At 46.9% G+C, this 19,901-nt stretch overlaps 1 protein-coding gene across 1 annotated transcript in view; it reads left to right on the top strand.

Annotated features, from left to right (window-relative positions):
- The window catches only part of Alg9 (ALG9 alpha-1,2-mannosyltransferase), a 70,245-nt gene extending 57,147 nt beyond the window's left edge, over positions 1-13,098 (top strand). The window contains exon 15 of the mRNA XM_021172705.3: positions 12,303-13,098. Within this exon, the coding sequence (XP_021028364.1) occupies positions 12,303-12,426 (124 nt within the window). The 3' untranslated portion in view covers positions 12,427-13,098. The remainder of the gene's footprint in view (positions 1-12,302) is intronic.
- The last annotated feature ends 6,803 nt before the right edge of the window (positions 13,099-19,901 follow it).

Genomic DNA, 19,901 nt, shown 5'->3' on the forward strand with positions numbered 1-19,901 from the left:
ACATCTATCCAGCCCCAACCAAAAATGTTCAGATTTGCTATCCTATAGCCAGCCCATGTTACGTCCTTTACTAAACAAGAGGGTTTTTTTTTTTTTTTAAATTCTTTGAACCAGGACATAATTGCTACTTGTATAAAGTAGCTTGACGTGTGGGTGGATGTAATATCTCCTCTAAGAGTCCCTGAGAGGAGTGAAGGAGAGTGCTGGAATAAACCAGTGGCTCAGTGGTGAGTGTGGAGCCCCGGAGCCTGGTGGGAATGCCTGTCCAGGCAGTTGACATTGGCCTTCTGAAGAGTGGAGTCTGTGTGCAGCTTTGGAAATGGTCTAAAGTCTCTGCACTGCTTTGTGCGACACGCTCTACCTGTAGGCGCTGCGCATATGCACTTCTGTTTTGTTTGCATGGCTTCCATCTGTGCCTCTTCCATTTTGGAGCATTCTGGGGCCCCATCCAGCTGAATTCTAGACTTGCATGATTAGAGGCTTCAAACATTCTGGGGGAACTTAGGCAGGGTTTCAAACTCCTGCAGATTTAATTACAGGTGAGGGACAGAGGCAGGTTAAACCAGCAGCTGGCCGGGTAGAGTAGGGGCCCTTTCTAGTCAGACCTCAATTGCAGCCTCAGTTGTGGGTGGGCTGTGCATGATGGTATTTGCTGCTTTGTTCTTTCATCACCCAGCACAGAAATCTGAACTTTAGCTGACTAATCTAGAGAATGTCTGTAGACGGTGTGTGGCTTTTCAATTACCTTCCAGCAGAGGTAAACCCAGCAACTCTGAGGCCTGAGAACCATCGCACCTGTATACCTTATCCATTTGTGTCCTCTGTGATAGGGTGGTCTGTGTGCTCTGTGATAGGGTGGTCTGTGTGCTCTGTGATAGGGTGGTCTGTGTGCTCTGTGATAGGGTGGTCTGTGTGCTCTGTGATAGGGTGGTCTGTGTGCTCTGTGGTAGGGTGGTCTGTGTGCTCTGTGATAGGGTGGTCTGTGTCCTCTGTGGTAGGGTGGTCTGTGTGCTCTGTGATAGGGTGGTCTGTGTCCTCTGTGATAGGGTGGTCTGTGTGCTCTGTGATAGGGAGGTCTGTGTGCTCTGTGGTAGGGTGGTCTGTGTGCTCTGTGATAGGGTGGTCTGTGTCCTCTGTGGTAGGGTGGTCTGTGTGCTCTGTGATAGGGTGGTCTGTGTGCTCTGTGATAGGGTGGTCTGTGTGCTCTGTGATAGGGTGGTCTGTGTCCTCTGTGATAGGGTGGTCTGTGTGCTCTGTGGTAGGGTGGTCTGTGTGCTCTGTGATAGGGTGGTCTGTGTGCTCTGTGATAGGGTGGTCTGTGTGCTCTGTGATAGGGTGGTCTGTGTGCTCTGTGATAGGGTGGTCTGTGTGCTCTGTGATAGGGTGGTCTGTGTGCTCTGTGATAGGGTGGTCTGTGTGCTCTGTGATAGGGTGGTCTGTGTCCTCTGTGATAGGGTGGTCTGTGTCCTCTGTGATAGGGTGGTCTGTGTCCTCTGTGATAGGGTGGTCTGTGTCCTCTGTGATAGGGTGGTCTGTGTGCTCTGTGATAGGGTGGTCTGTGTGCTCTGTGATAGGGTGGTCTGTGTGCTCTGTGGTAGGGTGGTCTGTGTGCTCTGTGATAGGGTGGTCTGTGTGTTCTGTGATAGGGTGGTCTGTGTCCTCTGTGGTAGGGTGGTCTGTGTCCTCTGTGGTAGGGTGGTCTGTGTGCTCTGTGATAGGGTGGTCTGTGTGCTCTGTGATAGGGTGGTCTGTGTGCTCTGTGATAGGGTGGTCTGTGTGCTCTGTGATAGGGTGGTCTGTGTGCTCTGTGATAGGGTGGTCTGTGTGCTCTGTGATAGGGTGGTCTGTGTGCTCTGTGATAGGGTGGTCTGTGTGCTCTGTGGTAGGGTGGTCTGTGTGCTCTGTGGTAGGGTGGTCTGTGTGCTCTGTGGTAGGGTGGTCTGTGTGCTCTGTGATAGGGTGGTCTGTGTGCTCTGTGATAGGGTGGTCTGTGTGCTCTGTGATAGGGTGGTCTGTGTGCTCTGTGGTAGGGTGGTCTGTGTGCTCTGTGGTAGGGTGGTCTGTGTGCTCTGTGGTAGGGTGGTCTGTGTGCTCTGTGATAGGGTGGTCTGTGTGCTCTGTGATAGGGTGGTCTGTGTGCTCTGTGATAGGGTGGTCTGTGTCCTCTGTGATAGGGTGGTCTGTGTGCTCTGTGGTAGGGTGGTCTGTGTGCTCTGTGATAGGGTGGTCTGTGTGCTCTGTGATAGGGTGGTCTGTGTGCTCTGTGATAGGGTGGTCTGTGTGCTCTGTGATAGGGTGGTCTGTGTCCTCTGTGATAGGGTGGTCTGTGTGCTCTGTGATAGGGTGGTCTGTGTGCTCTGTGATAGGGTGGTCTGGTCCTCTGTGATAGGGTGGTCTGGTCCTCTGTGATAGGGTGGTCTGTGTGCTCTGTGGTAGGGTGGTCTGTGTCCTCTGTGGTAGGGTGGTCTGTGTGCTCTGTGATAGGGTGGTCTGTGTGCTCTGTGATAGGGTGGTCTGTGTGCTCTGTGATAGGGTGGTCTGTGTGCTCTGTGATAAGGTGGTCTGTGTCCTCTGTGATAGGGTGGTCTGTGTGCTCTGTGATAGGGTGGTCTGTGTGCTCTGTGATAGGGTGGTCTGTGTGCTCTGTGATAGGGTGGTCTGTGTGCTCTGTGATAGGGTGGTCTGTGTGCTCTGTGATAGGGAGGTCTGCGTGCTCTGTGATAGGGAGGTCTGTGTGCTCTGTGATAGGGTGGTCTGTGTGCTCTGTGATAGGGAGGTCTGTGTGCTCTGTGATAGGGAGGTCTGTGTGCTCTGTGATAGGGTGGTCTGTGTCCTCTGTGATAGGGTGGTCTGTGTCCTCTGTGATAGGGTGGTCTGTGTCCTCTGTGGTAGGGTGGTCTGTGTGCTCTGTGATAGGGTGGTCTGTGTCCTCTGTGATAGGGTGGTCTGTGTGCTCTGTGATAGGGTGGTCTGTGTGCTCTGTGGTAGGGTGGTCTGTGTGCTCTTGATAGGGTGGTCTGTGTGCTCTGTGATAGGGTGGTCTGTGTCCTCTGTGGTAGGGTGGTCTGTGTGCTCTTGATAGGGTGGTCTGTGTGCTCTGTGATAGGGTGGTCTGTGTCCTCTCTGGTAGGGTGGTCTGTGTGCTCTGTGGTAGGGTGGTCTGTGTGCTCTGTGATAGGGTGGTCTGTGTCCTCTGTGATAGGGTGGTCTGTGTGCTCTGTGATAGGGAGGTCTGCTTAGTGGGAGCCAGCAGAGGCAGAACTGTTTATTTCTGTACAATAACAGGTTTACCAGAGTACGTGTTGTGAGGGTAGGTTAGTTGGAAGCAGTGTGACAGTCACTCATTCTTATAGCTGTAAAGGAAGACCACAGCTGGCTCATCTGGCCAGCTCTTCCTCAGGGTCTCTCTTGCATTGGCCATCAGATGCTAACTGGGGCATCGCCACTCTCTCACCCACACCTCTGGCCCCTGAGACTAGCGCCCGGCTAGCTCTCAGAGGAGGCCATCACCCATACTTCTTGCCTGTGGCTTTTCCTTTTACATAGGGGCTGCACTCCATTGCTTTTCCAACTCGGCCTTGGAAGACTTCTCCCTCATCCTGCTGCTGGTGGGAAGCAAGCCCCACCATGCTAAGGGATGAAGAGTAGGATTGTGCTGCCTCTGACAGAAGCACCAAAAAATGTATGGACATATTATAAAATCTCCACAGCTTCTCTAATGCCATTCTCCTCCTGAATTATTTTTCAATTCAAAGATTTCTTACTAGAGGGAAAGGGGCAGCCCTGAGGCCATTTCCCCTTCCTACCCAGGTGGAAAGGAGACCACATCCTTGGCAGGCTTTGATGCACACTGCAGATGGTATCTGGTCTTTTGGGAAGAAGCCATTGAATCAGTTTCTCCACACGACCAGCGAGTGGTGGGCTCTAGTGCTTTTTCTGTATGCCAGGCACTGTGTGCCTCACCTCCCTCACTGATGCTGAGGAGAAACAGGAACGTCAGAATTCATGTCTTGTTACACTGTCAGCTCACTGCTCTCACAGTCTTTCATTCTCTGTCAGCTTCTGCCTGCTGCCTCCCCTTCAGCTCCTGCCCCCTCCCCATTTCCCACAAATACTTTTCTAAGATCTCCATCTAACATAGCTACCCTTGGCCAGATTTGGCTTCAAACTCCTTGCATGTTGCCTAATGTCTTAGTTCCTTAATCATTCAAATCTGCTGACATTTAGGAAGAGCAAAATGAACAAACCTTTTAGTCCCTTGTGGAGTCCAGCAAGCTCTGCTTTCTGTTGTTGTGGAAAGACATCTCCACATCTCCTCACTGAGCCAGTGCTGTAGATGGACGAGGAGATTCAGTGCTTCAGGTTGGCCCTGGCTTTAAGCTAATGGACCAAGCAACTGACAAGCAACTGACATCAGTTTTGTTCCAGCTTCTTTATGATTCTCAGCATAATAGAGGCTCTTAAACATATGACTTGGTGGGCTTTACAGTCTTTTTATTATTTTTACATTTTTATTACTTATTTTTTTATCTGTGTGTGAATGCATGAATGCATGTATGTATGTGTATGCACCGTGATTTGCAGGTGGTTGTGAACCTCCTGGTATAGCTGCTGGGAACTGAACACCAGCTCCCAGAAGCACAGCAAGTCCTCCTCGCTGCTGGGCCATCTCTCTAGCCCCTAGATTTACTTTCTTAGAGCTGGATTTATGTATTGGTGAAAAGGAGACAGGAGCAAGGTAAGGGTCTTGTCAGAAGCCTGAACCTTAATGAAAGAAAAACTGTTGCGGCGAAGTATGCTCGTTGTTTATTTCAAACTTTAAAGCTTCTAGAGTCTTTTTCTTGAGATGGTTTCCAGTGCTCTTCTGCCACAGGGATAAAGCCCAGATAAGGGTCTGAGGAGCAGGGCTGAGCCTGCAAGACACTGTCGTGTGCTGCCTGTATCCCTCATTCACTACCAGATGGGAAAAGACTGAAGAGCACTTCCCCCAACCCTTGGCAGGACGGCAGGTCAGAAGGCTCCAGTTGCCTAACAGCAAGTCTTTCCCAACCCCGCTGTTCTGAATGTTGGCTAAAGGTGACTGGTGCAGAAGCTAGGGTGTTATGCCAGATGCTGTCCACGTCAGGCGCATGAGTCCCTACATACCCATGTCTGTGCCTCAGTAGACTTCTGACCTAGCCACCTCACAGCTCCTTGGAGGTCACTCTGAGTGGTCAGCACGGTGGCCCGAGTGCTGGATAGAGTGCTGAAAGTTAAGTGTTATACCAGTCACATGGGTCAGGGCGACTTGGCAAACTCTGTGAACTAGAACCCGACAGGTCATTTGGCCTCTAGAATGCCATTGCTTTGTTAACATGGGCGCTCTGAATCAGCTGTGCCGCCATCCCATGGGCCACTGTAGCTCCCTCCCTCCTCCCTCCCACACTGTGTAGTTTCCTGCTTTGCTCTGCTCTGTCTCATGGATTTAGGACTAAAATGTTTGAGAAGAAAACAGAACCTGTTTTTGCTTTTGAAGCTCCATTTCCTTGTGGAAGATGAGCATTAGATGCTAGGGAAGCAGACCAGATCATCTGATTTGAGAGGCTGGCATTTTCTTCCACTTGTAGAATCAGGAGTGTTTTCCACGGGAGAGTTCTAAAAGCTGGAGATGCAGCATCGTGTCCTGTCCCTAGGCAGGCCCTCCAGCAAGTACAGCATGTTAGCCATGCTCCTGCGTCCACGCTTGTGAAATAGGGGTGTGAATTATCTCTGGAGTGCTTACTGACTATAAAGCCATGTCCTTATCCCATGTCCCCGCCAAAGGCTGTTAAAGCACCCTTATGTTTGCCCATACAAGCCTTTTGAAAGTTAGCAGTGCTCAGTAAAGGATAGGTTGAGTATGACTGAACGTGAAGGAAAACCCAGATTGTCTTTAGAGCTGAAGGTGCTTTGAAGGGCCAGTTCTGCACTGAGAGGTATAGAAAACATCTCACTGAAAAGTACACTACATGGAAGAGACAGCAAAGAGCAGTTCCAGGAAGTACTCAGTAGGGCTGAACCAGCAAGGCTAAATGTGGTTTTAATGTTTGAGTGAGGGAATGAGTGGCTGGATGGACAGACAGACAGGTAGAAATGGGAGGGAAACCCATTGAGTGTCACAAGGCTGTCGGTCTAAGCAAAGACTCAGTATTTCCACTTGCACCAGCTGGTGGTTTCGGCGGGGGATGGGGGGGTGGCGACTAGCTGCCAGTCTTCTGCTCATGTCAGCAAGTACAGACTTAAGTCTCCACAGCAGGGTGCTCTCAGACCCCAATAAATGGGACAGTCATTGAATCAGAGCACATTCTGAGCTGTCAGCTAGTTGTACTGCTTGGACATGCTTTGTGCATAGCTGATCCATTCCAGCATTGCTTAAGAGACTCTCTTCCTGGGGTAGAGTGTTTGGGTTTCTATGATGGTAACACCTATCTTACATCTTGTTCCTTACTGATTCAGTTATAGTCAGCCTGCTATCCTTTGCTGAACAACTCTAATGTTCAACGCGTGTGTTCTTTCAGCTCACAAGGCCTGTGGCATTTCCTTACAGGCCTTGTGGCATGAACTTTGATAGGTATTCGTTTTGTCTTAGTTTGTGATCATGTGATTTATGTTTCCACATGTGTGAATGTGTGCATGTATGCAGACTCCATCTTCCAGTGCTTAGCTGTTCTTCTTCAGAAACAACGTAGTATAACACGTCTTCTTAACAGTTAAAGCTGCTCCAGATACTAATGGTGGAGAAACTATCATAGTTAGGGATTCCCTTCTTTCTGTGTCAGAACAGATGAAAGAAGGAAGAGATGTAGAACAGCAGCTAGTGTCAGACCAGGGGAACTCTAGCCAACTTGTTCTAAAAACCGAGTCAGACAGCCCACAGACTCATTCCTTCGCAGTTGAGAGGTGGGCACGCTATCATCATAGCAGCATCTGTCTTACTTCTGGAAGTCATTAGCCATTAGTGGCTCTGTGTGGTGGCTGCAGAAGACCTGTGCTCTCAAAGGATGCTCAGTGCTGTGCTCTGACGAGACCCTTGTGCTTTCTCCTTTTATAGTTTTGTGCTCAGATCTGCCTATAAAATCCTCCTTGCTGAATGCTGTGTTTAGAATTTAGTGCTAATTTTCCGATGACTCCACACTGGGTGAACACTGCAGAGTTGGGGTGTCTCTTGATTCACTTCATGTCTGTCCTTGGCAAGATGTATAACCCAAACCACAACCTGTTGGACTTGGGATTCCTCACTGGGAGTAGGACTTGTCTATTATCTACCCTTCATACCTGCATTTATGCTGTCACCTGATGGCGCTCAGCATGGTTGAGCGCAGCTGAATTCTTTAGTGTGATATACTTTATCTATCTGCCTATCCTTCAGCTACCCATCCATCCTTCCAACATGTGTGCTGTTCATACAACTGTTCATACAATTGTACCAGGCATAGGTAAGGCATACTCAGTCCCCGAGATCTAAATGTAGGAATAGAGTGGCATCCAGCAAGTTAACAAATAAGTCTGTACACATTGTGAATGACAGACTGGGAAGACCTGGCGGTCCCCTGAGCCAGAGGAACTGGAAGAAGGGTCACTAGAGGTGAGACAACTACACACCTCCAGTGAGGTGTCTGAGATGGAAAGATGTATTCTGAATGCTTCCCTGTCCTATCCAGTTCTCAGCGTTTGACTTCTCTTCTCAGCTTGTGTGCTGGTTGGTGCTTTGGAGCATACACGCTAAGTTACGGCTGTGTGCGTTTGTCATCAGATACGGATACGAAGTCAATGAGACCATTAGCCTATTGAGAGAAGATGGCGTGGCTTTGTGGCAAGCATGCAGATCTTCATATATAGTTGTCTGTCTATATTGGAGAATTTGAGGTTTTCTGGATGGGGCATGATGGTGCACATCTTCAATCCCAGTCAGAGGCAGGTGGATCTCTGTGAGTTCCAGACTAGTCAGGGCTGCACAGTGAGACACTATCTTCAAAATACATACATACATACATACATACATGAATGTAATTTTTTTCTAAATTTGGGACACATTTGTCTGTTCGCTTTAAATGCTATAAGTAACATTTTGCCAACTTTATATGTTTGAAATTTTCTGGTATAGTAAGCAGAAAGCAAGAGTTATTTGTGAAGCATGAAGATGAACAGACGAGTCTTCATAAAGCAATAAAGCCCCATGATGCATGCTGCTTGCTCTGACTGATTCTGCTACAGACACCTGTGCGTGTGGCTGTGGACTTAACCTTTCACAGACAAGAGGGTTTGATCTTTCTGAACTAGTATTAGGTATAGTCAGACTTCATAGTTTTTGCAAACATGGTTGTTTTTTAAATATGTATTTATTACGTGTGTGTGTGTGTGTGTGTGTGTGTGTGTGTATACACTGTCGCTATCTTCAGACTCACCAGAAGAGGGCATCAGATCCCATTTCAGATGGTGGTGAGTCACCATTGGTTGATTTCTGAGTTCGAGGCCAGCCTGGTCTACAAAGTGAGTGCCAGGACAGCCAGGGCTACACAGAGAAACCCTGTCTCGAAAAACCAAAAAAAAAAAAAAAAAAGAACTCAGCGGTTAAGATGGCTTAACCGCTGAGCCATCTCACCAGCTCCACAAACATGGTTGTTGAGTTGCTGTCCAGGCTTGCATTCCATCAGATCACATTAGCTGTGTGCATTTCTCTTTGCTATTCATTTCCTTGGCAGTTCTTTCCCGCTGAGTTACTCATCCTGAACTGTAGGACGCTCACACACTCTAGACAGCAGTCCTCTACTGGAAGGTTTGTAGATACCCTGTCCCAGTCCCCTTTCTCTTTCTTATTGGTTCAGCTTGCTTCTTATACCCAGCAGTAACACATAGTGGGCCTTCCATTTCAGCCTAGTCAGTGCTTTTGGTGATGTATGTTCTGTGTTTTGAAATATGTGGGCTTCTGTGGTGTTACCTGTTAGCACACGAGGAAAATGGTCGTCAACACTCATGGTCTTGTTCCAATAGACCCTGTCTGCTTTTTATGTTTTTAAGTTATTTTATAAATCATTTACAAAAACAGGAGTTGGAGGGTAATGAAAGATTCATTTGAAGATATAATAAATGGGGGCTGGCGAGACAGCTGAGAGCACAGGTTGTTCTTACAGAGGACCTGCGCTCATTTCTCTGCACCCACATTGTGGCTCACAACTGTCTGTGACTCAGTTCCAATTCCTTATTCCGGTCTATTCGGCACTAGGCATGCATGTGATACGCATACATGCATGTAGACAAACACTTGTACACATGAAAATAAGCCTTTAAGAAAGAAAATATAATACATGAAACTTTTCCTTATTCTTTTGGTTATGGACACACACACACACACGCACGCACACACACACACACACTGGGTATTTTTTGTTTTATTTCTCGAGGCAAGGTATAGCCAGACGTATAACTACTGGGACTGGCTTTGTAGTCTGGACTGGGCTTGAATTCAGAGGGCTTGTTCTGCCTCTGCTTCCCAAGTGCTGCAATTAAAGATGTGTGCCATCATGCCTGGCCTGTATATTCTGAATTTTTATCCTATATTCTCCTTGTTGGGAACACACATATATACATGCATTACTCCTGAGATGGATGTCCCAGATTTCAGCCAGCTGCTTACTGGCTGCTGTGCATGAACCTGACACATCCATCGTGAAAGATGGATGGCTTCAGACTTGTCACTAATAAAATCCAGCTCATCGGTGCTCCTGGCTTTCCTTATCCTTGCTTCATCAAACAGGGTGAAACCTTTGGTGATTCACAAACTTCCATTTTCTCCTATTTCAGACTTTTTTTTTCTGTATTTAGAGTTTAAAAGTTAACTAGACTGGCCAACAACTTTTAAATGTCTCTGTCATCTGTGCTCCTCTGTTGTGTCCTTTCCTTCACTTCGTCCTTTCCTTCGTCCACTTTCGAATTGTACCAATTAAAATCTTACAGCATTTTGGAAACTGAACGATGGGTGGGGCATAGGGCGTGTCTCTCTATTATACTGGGCATCATCCAGGGTCTCAGTGCAAACACTGCACGATGATGTCCTTCCTGGCCAAGGCTGACTGGGTAGAAAATACGATACTTTCTCTTTGTGCTAGGAGCTGATTTTTTACTGATCGATTATTTTTTAATCACATTTACAATGTATTTTGTGTGTTATGGTGGGGGAGGGGGAAGGAATGAACATGGGAAGTTAGAAGACACCTTAGGCGCTGGGCGGTGGTAGCGCATGCCTTTAATCCCAGCACTTGAGAGGCAGAGGCAGGTAGATTTCTGAGTTCAAGGCCAGCCTGGTCTACAGAGTGAGTTCCAGGACAGCCAGGGCTACACAGAGAAACCCTGTCTTGAAAAACCAAAAAAAAAAAAAAATACACACACACAAAACCCAAAGAAGACAGCTTGTGAGTTCAGAAGGGAGCTTTGATGAGTCTGTCCCCTTTTCCTACCATGTGGGTTCTGGGAATCAGCCTCAGGTTGCTAGGCTTGGCAGCAGGTGCTGACCCAACTTCTCAGTTCTTGAGTTTGAGGCCATTCATCTAGCCTTACAAGGCACCTGCAGACGGCAGTGTGAACTTTGCTTGTACATCAGTGTCCCTGTGTCAGTGGACAACTGCTGTCCGCTACTCATATCTGTGTGTGTGTATTTGGTGTGTGTGTGTGTGTGTCTGTCTGTCTGTCTGTCTACTTTGAGGATTGTGGAGTGTTTTCTTATGACATTAGAGGTGGAAAGTATTGAAAGAAGGATTCTGAACTGTGTTCGGTGGAGAGTATAAGCGCCTCCAGTGGTTTAGTCTGTTCTGTAGCTGCTGCAGAGCTCATCCAAAAGGAGAACAGAGCTGATTCTGCAGACCCCGACATTGATCAGGGCTTGAGTCCAACCGAGTGTGTCTGACTTAATGAACAGGAGTCCTCTCTGGGATGGCCACTGACCTGAGGGAATTGGTGCTGGCTTTAGGCTTTCTATTCGGAACATCACTTTATCTGTGCGTTGTGAGCAAGAAGAGGAAATTAACTTTTGTCTGAGCCAGGTGCATCCTCTTCCTGTTTACTCTGCTCCCAAGAGCCCTGCTTTATCTCCAGTCTCCTCTAAGCCTCTTTTCTCTACCCAAGCCCTTGAGCTGTTGGCTGTCGAGGTGAAGTGTGTCTCTGTTGAGTACAGGGCACTGCCAGCGTCTCAGTTGGGAAGTGTCTCTAAGAGGTGTGTTTGCCAAGTGCGATACCATTGTGTGCAGGCATTGCAGGAGTCTGCCAAGCCCAGAGGTAGGCTGCCAGTGCAAATGCCACATCGACCTGACATTTACAAGTTTAGAATCTGGAAAAGGACCGGCCGTGGACACCCTTCAGCTATCTCATTTCCGGTACCAGTACCTGGGCCAACTTGGATTTTCAGACTGAAAAGTTCAGTCAGGAAGTAAGACTTGATGCACTTGGAGCTGCTATTACAACCTGTTCAGGAAGGATAAATCTGCAGGCCTCAGGCTAAGCCATAATGGTAAAGCTTTCAAACTCTAGAATCAAACCTGGATGCGGCTCTTAAATGAGGCTCTTGTTAGTCACTTCATGAACTTGAGCAAACTGCTTAATCTCCGTGACCTTGAGTAGGCTTAACCTCTGCTCTCTGAAACTGGTGTCATTGCCACCTTTCTCGTAGATTTATTAAATGGAGTAAGCAAATTTAAAACCAAATCACTCCCCCATTCTCAGACTTCAGCCATGAGTAGAATTTTCAAGAGCATACTGAGCTCTCATGATTGTGCATAGACTTGCTGCTTGCTTCTGGCACTGCTGGGACGTTGCACAGGTCCCCAGGACACAGTTTTCCTCATCTTTTTGGGTAACTTAGAGCTGGAGCCAGAATTGGTTGAACATTTACATAATTGTTCTATAATTCTATATTTTGTTCTATTTTTCTAGATTCAGAAATTATTTGGGTGTCAAGAGTGGATTTCAGTCATCACAGTCTTTGTATGCCCTGGAACTTGTCTGTGTCAAATTCGAATGCAAAATGCAGACCCATAGCTCTTGCTAGTCTGTTCAGACTTATTAAGGAGACAGATTTTTCTCTGTTTGTTTATTTGTTTTTTGTTTTGGCTTGAGTAACAAGGTATATAGTCTATTATTATGATCTGGTACCTAAATAGTAGACTTTTCTGTATTCATATGTTTTTCTGTATAAAACATTATCCTTGATGTAGTGCTTGGTTTCTTTTAATTATTTTCAGAGCCATCAGTAAAATGATGAAATTCCTCCCCACCCCCTTTCTTTTCTCTTTCAGGTCTTCCAAGTTGCTTCGGGCATTCTATGTTCCCTTCCTGTCAGATCAGTACACGGTGTATGTGAACTACACCATCCTGAAGCCTCGGAAAGCAAAGCCGAGCAGGAAGAAAAGTGGAGGTTAGCACACCCCCATGACTCCAGAGGACAGCCTGTGCTAACTAGGGCTTCCATGGAGCCGACTTCCTCCAAGGCATCCTGTTAAAGCTGTAATAAAGGTCGTCCACCAAGAATGCCAGAATCTGGTGCTCTGAGCTCGTCATGGTCTATGTCAAAGTCTAATCAAAGTCACACACTTCCTGCTCCTGGGTCTGTTCTGTATGTGAGCTGTCTGCAGATAGGCACAGTCCTAACTCCTGGGGAAGTCCAGTGCTCCACTCCACCTTGTTCTCGATGTAGGTACTCACTGGAGGGAGAAGAGCAGAACATGCTTGCAGGAACTGCGAAAGGACCTAACTCGGTGTGGGCTACCCTTCTCCACTCTCTGGCCTGCATCTGAGAACTACCAAGCCTCCCTTAGACTACATGGTTTCTCTCTCAGAGCTGTTTGGCAGCTCCTAGCAGGCCTTCTTCAAATCCTACTGCTGAAAAGCAGCTCAGCCTAGTTGCCAACCAGATATGGCCTTTTCCCGGCAGCAAGACTTGGCTTCTAAAGTGTTCGCAGGACTGACACTGTCCTGAAGCTCAGGAAAAAGGCGACCACTGAAGAACTGTGACCTAATCATATTATTTATGATGCCTCTAACTTTCCTTTTATTTTCTTTAAAACTGGTCTTAATTATATGGCTTTTTGGGAAGTGTTTTAAGATTTTTTTAATGTTTCAGTCTGCTTTATTGAATCCTAGACTCTGTACATATAGGGCATCTTTGGAGAAAAAGGTGTATCAATAGATTTGGGTGACAACACATTTTAAAGTAGTCTGAGGCCATTTTGGGGAAATTAAGAATTCTTTTTCGTAAAATGATAGCCCCAATGAAATGAAAATGACTGATTTCAGTTCTGCTGCAAGGCATCCTCTAGATAGGCATTGGCAAGAAGTCCCCCATCAGGTCCGCCTGCCTGTGACTTCATCTTCTCTTACAATATGGCACAGCCTGTAAGCTGTTTTCTCAGTGTCTCATGTGATCCTCACAACTACTGTGAGGAGGACCAGCTTCCTAGACAGGAGACAGATGAAGATGGAGGGCTAGAGCCTTATGGTTGGGCAGAAGGGAACATCTCGGCTGGCTGACTTCTCACGCTTATGTGAGTGTCCGCGCCTCTCCGCTCGCCTATGAAGAAAGCACTGCTTGGAAAGAGGCTGAGGCTGAGCAGAGACCCAGAGACCCAATTAGTTGTCAGCTTCTGTAGCTCTTGGAGTTCAGCCCTTGTGGGTCAACCCTTCCTGCAGTGCTATCGAAGTGATATTGCTGGGCCTGAGCTAGCAAAGTACTTGCTTTGGAAGACACAGGGTCTGCTGTGCACAGGGTTCCTGTCCCTGTGCATCATGTTAAGGTGCCTAATTCCCTTAAGGGTGATGGGTTCTAGCAGTACAGAGAGGAAGATCTGATTTCCACAGTTTCCATGTTTTCCATGTTTTCCTTTTTAAAGAAAATAACTTTCTAATGTGAAGCAGCCCCAGTAAAGAAGACAGAAAAACATGCAGTTGAATGAACCCTCTTGGGGTTCTCCTCTAAAACAATATCTGGTTGCAGATGGATGAAGCAAAGGTGAGGTGCCCAGACGGACAGAATGACAACTGGGGAGGAGAGACAGATTGTAGCCCTACTGTGTGAATGACCCCTGGCATTTCATTCTCTGTGTTTGATGCTGTGAGTGTGACCTTACTGAAGAACCAAGAGCGTGTCTGAGAAGCCAAGGCACTGCAGGATGAGTTGGTGATGGAGCTCAGTGGAGAGTGGCTGAGTGGTAGAGCATGCATTTACCATGTGCAAGGACCTGGGTTCAGTTCCTAACATGTGCAAACACACCTACATGTGGTACAAAATTGAACGATTTGATCATCTTCTGTGCCTGAAAAATGTAAAGATTCCTGAAACAGTGCCTGACTGCAGGCACCTGACCAAGCCTCTACATACACACATGCATGCACACATACGTGCACATATGCAAACATAGATCCTCTGAGTAAGAGCTCAAACACAATGTAACACAAAAATGCTAGATGGATGCAGAGATTTCTTGGAAATGTCAGTTCCTATCCCTTTGAAAACCTCACTTTGGTTTTCTCCATTCTGTTTTCTGGTAAGAGCATGCGTGGTATATCTCAGACATGATATCAAGTGCCTCTTAGCAGCCTACAGAATTAGCTTTCTTGGGAAAAGGAAAGGTCTCTGATGCACAGCCCCCGTCTCCTGCAAAGGCTGTTGACAGGTACCACTACTTCGGTACCTAGACTCAGCATTAATTGGTAGATTGTTGCTCTAGCTGTAGCTGTATCTATCGAGCTGCATGTGATTCAGAAAGGCCTTTGGTGGCAGGACAAGGGAGAGGGCATAACTGTATACTTGGCAAATCTAGACTTCTCTGATCTCTGACCCTCAATTAGCCTGTTTTGGACCTAAACCCCATGACTCTTGAGTACTGGTGCTGACCCAATCTAGGTGGTAGGAATCACCTAGATTCAAGCTCTGACTCTTACACAACTTCATTATTTGATTTAAAAAAAAAAAAAGAAGAAGAAGAAAAGACAGGTTAGCTTAATCTCTGGGGAGAATTGCAGAGAATTGCAGCCTGTACTCCTTATTACTGAATTCAGGTTTAGCATCAGGCACGCTTTTAAATCAGGGTGTTGGTTGGTCACAATCTTTAGGTCATTTTCCTAGTCTGGCATTCTGGGAAAGACATTTGAAATCCTCCTGTAAGATACTAGGAAGCCGCTCCACCAGAGGGAACCTTCTTACGTGCTGTGCCTCCCAGGGTCGGGTGGATGAGACTCACGGACTTCTGTAACAATCCGCCTCATACCAGTCTGCTAGGCTCCTCAGGTAACTAGCTGAAGTGGGCGTGTGCTCAGCTTTAATGGTCTGTGACAGGAAGATCAAGGCTTCTGTAAGGCGATGACTGGGTTTCCTGACTTCGCTGGTGTGTCTGTAAATCTTTAATTATCCCAGCCTCTGAGAGCAGGTAATTCCTAATGGAGATGACATCAGGAATCAGCGCAGTGCTGCCCGACACCAGTGCCATTTAGTTCTTCCCCCTTCCTGGTCCTAGTGCTTTATTTCATGTGTCCCTGTGAAAGAAAACATCAATACATTTTGACAGTTTAATTTTTTTGAGACAGAATTTCTCTGTGTAGCCCTGGCTATCCTGGAACTCCCTCTGTAGACCAGGCTGGCTTAAAACTGAGAGATCTGCCTGCCTCTGCCTCCCGAGTGTTAGAATTAAAGACATGCGCCACCATCCTAGGTTTGGTCTCCCTTTTCTCAGGCATGGGCCACCACTGCCCTAGGCTCAATTTCTTTTTCCTTAAGGTGACTCCTTTTCTTTTGCATTCAGCTTCTAGTCTTCATTGGGAATTGGAAACAGAGCAGCTGCTGTGTCCCCCACTGCTGGCTCAGTTCATAGATGTGACACTACAGGTCAGAGGACTCAGGCTTTGGGGAAGACGGCTTCTGGAATCACAGTGAAGTTGGTTTGCTCCTCTCAGGAGAAGCCGAGCACAACAGGAATGCATTTTTGAGCCTTGTGCTGGAAAGAGACTGTGCCGTAGGCCCCACTTACCTCACCGCATCTGGAGTACTTGAGTCTAGTTTTCATAAAAATCTCAATCCAGTTACAGCCACCATTTGGATAATTCCCCCTGGGGAGGTGATAGATCTCCTTTTATTGTTTTTTTTTTTTTTTTTTTTTTTTTTACTGCCATTTTCTTGTCTTGCTCTTCACATCCAAACTTGTCACCTGGTTCTGTGTCATTACTTTTAATTTCTCTTCTCTCATGACCCCAGGTGTCCTGAGGTTTAATTTGATTTATTCCTCCCATGTTACTTTAGATGCTTTTATTAATTTAATTCCAGGTGTGAACAGGCCAGTGCTCTGTGTTGTGTAGGACACCACCTTTCTCCTTTCTGTCTGCTTCCTTTTCTTTAGAGCTATGTCTAAGACCCCTCTCTAGACTTAAGACCTCTGTGAGGACTTCCTTTTCTGCCCTTCACTAGGAACCGACAGCTTTAAGCAGAACCCTTGTAAACCTGTTTCAGTGTTAATTGGCCCGATGGTGCAGACTCAATGCTGTTGTATTCCAGAGCTCGGGGGCCCCAACATTTTCACCTCTTGTATTTTTATTGACAACTGAGAAAGTAAAATCTACCTTTTCACTAGCTAACAGGCAGCTCTTGCTTTCAACTTGGCACAGATTTTTAATTTTCAGTTTTTGAGACAGGGTTTCAGTCTATAGCCTGGACTGGCCTGGAGCTCAGTCTGTAGCCCAGGCTGGCCTAGGGCTCACAGCAGTCCTGCCTCAGCCTGCCTGTGTGGCCATCAGCATGAGTCACTATGCTTAGCATCTCCATCTGAATTCTTAGAACAGAAAATGCAGCAAACCAGAAGTCTTGAGGACTCAAGGATTTAAGGGTGTATGTGTGTATGTTCGAGAGTGTGTGTGCGTACGTGAGTGTGTGTGTGTGTGTGTGTGGCCTAGCAGTTCTGAACTCCAGACTTTGTCACGAGAGCACATTCCCCAGGACTGCATCTGAAGAAAGCCACAATGCCCTCCATGACATATCTATATTTGTATGTTTCCTGATTTTGGAGGGCCAGACTTGGCACACATGACCTCCTGAATGAGTCCTGGCTTAGAAAACCTTTCCTGTAGGTGTGAGGAGCCATTCGGTCCTCCCTGTCCCATGTCCTTTGTAGAAGACGTCCAACGGCAACCTGGGTTTGTATTCACACATTCAGGCCACATGTTAAGTGGCAAATAATATTTAAAGCTGAGAGCTGCCCTGGGTCTCCCAGCTGGGGAATTCCACCTAGACCTGAAATTCAAACAAACTTAGACAGACGCATGTGAGCAATGGAAGGAGGGATGTGAGGGTGTGGAGGGGGAGTGCAAGAACATGCGGACATTTCCTGTTGGAGCTTTCTAAACTGAATAGTGTGTGTTTAAACGAGCAACTTGGGTGTAAGTGACCATTTCACTTGAGTATGTGGTTATTTTTTTGTCTTGAAATCTAAGTGCATCTTGAAGTATCTTTAAAATCAAGGGAAGTGGGGAGGGACTTTTGTTTGCTTTTGCTTTTGTTTGCAATTTCTTACATGCAGGTAAGAAGCATAAACTAGGTAACTTTTTTTGATGGGCCTTAGAGCAAGCCGAAGGGGGAAGATTCAGGCAGATTTCCTCATCGTGGGGCTCCTAAGGGACCTGCCTAACTGGGTCCAGACCGCACCTGCGGTGAGAAGGGCCCTGATCTCCATTTGTAGAACTGGAGCAACTGGCACCCTGACCTTCGACCTTTGGCCAGACATTTAACCAGCCAGTCATTTGCATTTCCAAATAAGAAGAGTGGGGCCTCTCCATTTATTTACCGACTGTTTTAGAAGCCTTGTGCCCAGCCCTGGAGAAAACATAACCAGTAAAGCAGCCATAGCTGGCCAGAACTGCGTAGTCCTCTCTCCGGCGTGTCGGAGTTAGTGGCCTGGGTGAGCACAGACACTGTCATTCTTAGAAAGCTCTGGATGGTTTTTCTAGTGTGAACCCAGAGTTCAGCACCACTGCCTTTGATAAAGCCCAGGTAAGCCTCACACTGAAGACCACAGCTAATGTGGAAGGCAGAGTGCTAATGCTCTTTTCCAGTTGGCAACCCCTAGTCTCCGGCCCTTATCTGGGCCTCTCCCCTCTCTAGGCCTTACCTGCTCTGTCTTCCATGCCCTCTGGAATCCTTTTTTTCTGGACAACAGTTGACTAATGTGACACTGATACAAACTAATGGATGCTGCTTGTCTCCTGTAAGGTTCATTCTTTCCACTTAACACTTCTAGAAAAAAAAATTTGGTCATCTATGGATTTATGTATTAGATAGGAAAAGAAAGTTTGAGTAGGCAGACTTCACCTACCCCAGGGCTTGGCCCTGCTTTCTCCTTCAGGCAAGGCCCTGCGTGAGCAGGACCGTTGGGGTGAGATGTGTGCAGGGACTGAGCTGTCTTCCCTTTTCAGGGCTCAGCCTGGAGCCAGCTTTGTATGGTTGTCAGGCACAGTTAGCTTTCCTGTGGAGCTGGGTGCAGGGAAGACCTCACTTCCTTGTCTTGCTACATACAGGTTGCAGACATTCTTTTTGCAGCTGCTGCTAGCTCCCTCAGTCTCGAGAGCAAAGGTTAATCCCATTTTGAGAGGAGTGACCTGAAATGTGTTCACTCAACCACCAAGAAGACACCACGTACCACTCCGCATGCCACCTCTTTCTTGTCTATAACAGCGTGCCTTTAAGTTTCCCCTAATCGCTTGTAGGGTGTTTCCATTCTCTTTCCAGAGAGATAGAGTGGGCCTTAGTAGGCCTTTAGAAGAGAATCTTAGAAACTTTCCAGATCCTGCCTGTTCCCATTTTCTTGGGCTTCTATATTTGCAACTTCACGCTTGTGATGACTGGGTATTCAACAGTGAGTGTCTCTGTGTGTGCATGTGATACCAGAGATTAAAGGTGTGGGAACACCTTTGCCTCAGTTTTATCCTTCTGAGGGCTTGCTTACACAGTCCTGTCTGTGGAGCCATCATGGAGACTCACTTGTTTCCAGCAGAGGGCGCCCTTTCACTTAAAATCGCAGAGTTCCTTTTCCTCCAGGAATTTAGTTGATTTGGTGGTTGCTGTATTCCCAGCATGTGTTGAAATATCCAAGCTGAGTGCTTTGAGATGTGTCCTTATATTGCCTCGTGCATTTCTACAGATGCAGATGTTTACTGTGTAGACGAATTGCCCATTAGACCTACGATTCGATTCCCTAGTTGTTGGTAGGCAATCTTGTAAGTTGCTACTTCTCTGTTAGTTTCAATTGTATTTGTTATGTCCTTGATTATATTTGTAGGTAATAAAAGACAGTGTTCTTGAAGAGGGAGGTCTCTTAAGGGGCAATTACCTGACCCCTGCCCATTTTTAAGCATGGACATACAGCAAACCTTTTCACATACACACTCCTAACCCTACCACTGTTGACTTGCTGATACTGGCACGGGCAGTCTGGAGGATATATGAATATCCTGAGTTCTCGCCTTCTGGTGCCGACATGTCGTTTACAGCACAGTAGCTCAGTGCTTAGCAGGGTGTGAGCCTTGTGCAGTAAGAGGCCTTAGAACACCTTTGATGATAACTCCTCATGCCTACTCCACAATGCAAAAAGCAAACATTTGCAGAAGGAAGTAGTAGTCACATTTTAAACGTGCAGGTGACTGTATAGGCAGATTCAGGACTTGAACAGAGTCAGCTGTGCCAGATACGGAATGAGGATCCGCTCCTTCAGGTGTGCCACCTGATATTTGTTTTCGCTTAACCCCAGAGAGACTGTATGGATTGAGGCTGGTGTTTTCTGTGTGGTTTGGGGAAGGGTTTTTTGTTTGTTTGTTTGTTTTTTTAGAACCCTCTAGATCATTCTATTGAGTTTGTGGGAAAA

Source organism: Mus caroli, unplaced genomic scaffold (genome assembly GCF_978045245.1).
Source record: "Mus caroli unplaced genomic scaffold, Mus_caroli_1 scaffold_11, whole genome shotgun sequence".
In the NCBI taxonomy this organism is placed as follows: Eukaryota; Metazoa; Chordata; class Mammalia; order Rodentia; family Muridae; genus Mus; species Mus caroli.